This window comes from Miscanthus floridulus, chromosome 6 (assembly GCF_019320115.1).
Source record: "Miscanthus floridulus cultivar M001 chromosome 6, ASM1932011v1, whole genome shotgun sequence".
Classification (NCBI taxonomy): Eukaryota; Viridiplantae; Streptophyta; class Magnoliopsida; order Poales; family Poaceae; genus Miscanthus; species Miscanthus floridulus.
The window spans coordinates 27561646-27566455 of NC_089585.1; the positions used below are offsets into that span (position 1 = coordinate 27561646).

Consider the following 4810-nt stretch of genomic DNA (forward strand, 5'->3'; position numbering starts at 1 on the left):
TCCACTTCGCCGCCTCCAACAACGCAGCCGAGTACGAAGCCCTCATCAATGGCTTGCAGATCGCCATCAAACTTGGAGTGCAGCGCCTCGACGTGTGGGGCGACTTGCAGCTCATCGTCGATCAGGTGATGAAGGAGTCGAACTGCCATGACCCCAAGATGGAGGCATACTGCAAGTTGGTATGTCGCCTTGAAGACAAGTTTGACGGTCTCGAACTCAACCGCATCGCGCGAAAATTCAACGAGGCCGCGGACGAACTGGCAAAGATGGCGTCGGCGTGGGCCCTGGTCCCCCTAAATGTTTTCGCTAGAGACCTCCATAAGCCTTCCATCGACCACATCTCAGCAGCGGGAGAGGGCCCACTGGTTGAGCTCATCATAGGGCTCGAGGCCCCCTCCATCGCCGAGACCCCTTCGGCCGAGCCCGAGGTTATGGAAGTAGACGCAGAGCCTCCCGAGGCCAACCAAGGCATGGACTGGTGGGTCCCGTTCCTTGATTACCTCGTCCGAGGAGAGCTCCCTGCAGACAAGATTGAAGCCAGATGACTTGCGCAATGAGCCAAGATTTATGTCCTCAGCAACGGCGAGTTGTATCAGCGAAGCCCATCTGGCGTCCTCCAGTGATGCATCACCACCGAGGCGGCCCAAGCCCTACTTTAGGACCTGCATGCAGGGGCCTGCGAGCACCATGCAGTGCCTCGAACGCTCGTTGGAAACACCTTCCGCCAAGGGTTCTACTGGCCGACGGCGATTGCCGACGCCACCAAGCTAGTATGCTCCTGCGAGGGATGCCAGTACTATGCACGGCAAACGCACCTCCCGGCCCAAGCCCTCCAAACCATCCCCGTTACATGGCCCTTCGCCGTGTGGGGGCTGGACATGGTTGGGCCTCTACAGAGAGCCCCCGGGGGCTACACCCATCTGTTGGTAGCAATCGATAAGTTCTCCAAGTGGATCGAGGCTCATCTGATCAATCAAATAAAATCTGAGCAAGCGGTGTTGTTCTTCACTGATATCATCCATAGGTTTGGGGTTCCGAACACCATCATCACTAATAATGGGACGCAATTCACCGGCCACAAGTTCCTGATGTTCTGCGACGACCACCACATTCGTGTGGCCTGGTCGGCCGTAGGACACCCTAGGACAAACGGCCAAGTAGAACGTGCCAACGGCATGATCCTACAAGGCCTCAAGCCAAGAATATACAACCGGTTGAAGAAGTTTGGCAAAAAAATGGCTCGCCGAACTCCTGTCAGTCATCTGGAGCCTGAGGAATACCCCGAGCCGAGCCATGGGGTTTACACCATTCTTCCTGGTCTATGGGGCCGAGGCCATCCTCCCCACTGACTTGGAGTATGGTTCCCCGAGGCTTTGGGCCTACAACGAGCAGAGCAACCGCACTACCCGCGAGGACGCCCTCGACCAACTAGAGGAAGCCCGAGACATTGTGCTACTACAATCGGCCAAATACCAGCAAGCTCTATGATGCTATCAAGCCCGACGCATTCAAAGCCGAGACCTGAAGGTGGGTGACCTGGTGCTGAGGCTGAGGTAGAGCAACAAGGGCCACCACAAGCTGACCCCGCCATGGGAAGGACCGTACATCGTCGCCCAAGTGCTGAAGCCCGGGACTTACAAGCTAGCCAATGAGAAGGGCGAAATCCTCACCAACGCTTGGAACATAGAATAGCTACGTCGCTTTTACCCTTAAATTCCCAAGCATTATATACATTATTTCTCAAAATACAATTAAGAAGCATTCTTTAATTGTTCTAATTTTTTGAGAAACCCATCGAGCCCATCACGGGCCTCGGCATTATGATAACACCATAAGGGAGACTCAGCTCTGCCTCTATAGAGGTGCCCACTGCGGGGCTCGCACAGGACACGGATCTGCCTCTGTAGAACCGAGCCTCCCTCGGGGGCTAGAAGGGGGGACTCCCCTCTAAGTCCCACACACCATTTTTTAGTCATTTTTCAAAAAAATTCCTACGCCAAACTCTCTAGCGTGCTCTGACAAATTGATTGTGAAAAAACCTAAGGACCGAAAGACTGTCTCAAGGCCAAAAGGCTGGCTGAGTCATGAGACGGCCTATGCCTCCGGGCTACGGCACTACCTCATCACCTTTTGCCCGAGGGGCAGCTTAGGTTCTGAGGAAGTTTTTTGCAAGAGATTTGTTTAGAAATGAGACAGAGGGTAGAGGCTCGAAAATACAATGAAAAATGATTAAAGAAGCGTAGACGCACGACTACTTTAAAAAGGCCTCGACGGCCACCAGCATTATGATAGGGTAACATATTCCCTAATCTATTTACATGGCCTCTTGGGCCCAGGTCAAGGCTCAGGGTCTCCAGCATCGGCGGATGACGTGGGAGGGACCACCTCCTCTTCGAACAGTTTGGCCAGCGCCGTGTCGGGGCCCTCCACCGCCTCCATCAGCTTCGCGACCTCCTCATCGGCCTCCCCATCATCATCGGGCAGGACATAGCCTTCGCTGATAGCCTTGAGGTCAACGCCGATGTAGTGCAAGGCAATGACGGCCAGGGCGCGCTTAACGCCCGTGTGCAGTGCCCCTCAGAGTCGCTCACGCACTTGGCCGCTCAACGCAATCAGGCGGCTCCCGAGGGAGCTACCTGACTAGACCCCCTCGACCTCTAGGGCCTCACAGGCGGTACGGGCAGCACTCTTCAGTGCATCGTGCTCCTCGATCTTGGTCTCAAGCACCGCCTGCACTGCGACAGAGGCCTCGGCTGCCCGGGTGACCTCCTTCTCCAACTCTGCGCCAAAAGAAACGGAATGGGGTTGAGCATAAAGGAAAACAAGCGAAATAGGGGTGGAAGCCTATGGGACTCACCCTCGGCCTTCTCCTCCCAGCATCGGGCCTCGACCCAGGAGGCCTTAGCTTTCCCCTTCCAGCGCTGGGCCTCGACCCGAGAAGCCTCGGCCTTCTCCTTCAGGCGCTGGACCTTGACCCGGGAGGCCTCAGCCGCCCTAGAAGCCTCTTCCTCTAGCTCTGCATCACACCAAGGAGTTAGGGGCCGAACACAAGAAAAACAAATAAAACAAGGGGAATAAGACTCACCCTTGGCCTTTCCCCTCCAGACCACAGCCTCAGTCCAAGAAGCCTCGGCCGCCTTGAGGGTCTCATCCAAGGCACCTTTTGTCAACTGGTGCGCACCCTGCTCCATCCCCAGCTATCTAGCAAGGGCCTTGATAGAGGCCGTGGCTTCTCCAGCCCGAGACCTGAAGGCATCCCGATCACTGGCCACGCGGGTCAGCTCCTCCTCCAACTCCTTGACCCACGCCGCCAAGGGGGTGACCTGCTCCTGAGCTACCACCGCCACCTTCATATCGGCACCACGTAGGTGGAGGTCCTCCACCTCCGCGCTCCGCGTCGACAGAAGCTCGTTGGCATGAGCGAGCAGGTCCTTCTACTGCTGGAGCTGGTCCCAGACGTCCCTCTCCTGCTGGAGAAAGACCAACTTCCCAAGGGACCGGGTCTCGAGCTCCTAGATAGACAAAACAAGGGTCTTTCACTACAAGAAAACTCGAAAAAAGACAACACCACATGAGAAAAGAAGACGCGAGCCTAGGCGACCCTAGGCAGATCATCGGCCACCACGGACAGCGTCGTCTGCAGTGACCACTTCGCCAGCTAGCGATATTGCTCGAAGGTGTCCCAACGCCCGCCCTCGGCCGCGTCCTCGAGGGCGAACAGAGGCTCCCCCTTAGGGTCGTCCTAGCTCTGCCACAGGACACGCGGGTGATCCCACCCGCGGGGCTCGGGTCGTACCCGCATGAGGGCCGAGCTTCCCTCGCCCGGGGTCAGAGCCAGCTGTTCCATGGTGCCGGCCACCTCGGCGTCGACCACCTCCTACGCCCGGGAAGTATCGTCGGAGGAGATCGGATGGACCTCCGCCTCCCGGGCGCTCTCCCGCAACAGCGGCAGGCCTTGGACCAGGGGCACCACCGAGGCCTCCGCCGCCTTCATCTCCGCTTCCTGGGCCACCGGCTTTGCCATGCTCACATCGGCCTCGGTGGTCCCAGGGGCTCCGGCCTCTGCCATCGCGGCCTCGGTGGTCCCGGGGGCTCCGGCCCCCGCCGCTGTAGCCTCGGCGGTCCTGGGCGTCGCGGCCTCCGTCGCCTCAGCCTCGGAGGCCCGGGGGGCCTCGACCTCGGTGGCCTCGGCAACTGAGGGCGCCTCGGCCCCATTTGACTCACGAGCCTCGGCCTCGCGGGGCGGAGGCGCTCCCTCCCCCGTCTGTGTCGGGGTCGCCTCGGCAGCCCCTCCTTGGGTGACCGGCTCCTTCGGGTTGGCCCTCGCCGATGCCGCGCTACGTTGTATGGTGGCTTGCGCCTCCACCACCCAGTGGGTGGTGGAGCTGGGGCTCACCTTGAGCGCCTTAAGTGGCGCCAAGGTGGGCACCTCCGCAGGACGCTTCTGGCTGAAGACGAGATACTTACAGGGTCAGCATGAGACCGAAGAACGAATGGAAAATGCTGCAACTCTGCCGAAAATACGCTTACCTCGAGCGGGGCTGCAACCGCTTCGGCACGGCGACCCTCCTCTACAAAGGCGGTGGTGGCGGTAGAGGCACGACCTCTGTATCCGCCGGCACCGGCCGGTCCTCGACGGACCTCGGTGCCCCCTTGGTCCTCTACAGGGACAGTTTCGTCGCCCCCGCCGCCACCTGCTCCACCGCTGCCGTCGAGCCCACTGGGCCGACGGCACGCTTTCCCAACGCCCGTGCCTCGGGCATGTTGGCCTTAGCCCTGGGGTGGGCGATCGCCGGCCCTAAGGCGTCTC

The 4810-nt window shown here is 59.4% G+C and overlaps 1 protein-coding gene across 1 annotated transcript; it reads left to right on the forward strand.

Moving 5' to 3' along the window:
- The first annotated feature begins 3800 nt into the window (after positions 1 to 3800).
- On the forward strand, positions 3801 to 4595 carry LOC136460392 (uncharacterized). The gene is made up of 2 exons (XM_066460106.1): positions 3801 to 4262; positions 4374 to 4595. Exons 1-2 carry the CDS (start codon positions 3801 to 3803, stop codon positions 4593 to 4595), a joined length of 684 nt encoding a protein of 227 aa, XP_066316203.1.
- Positions 4596 to 4810: the final 215 nt, after the last annotated feature.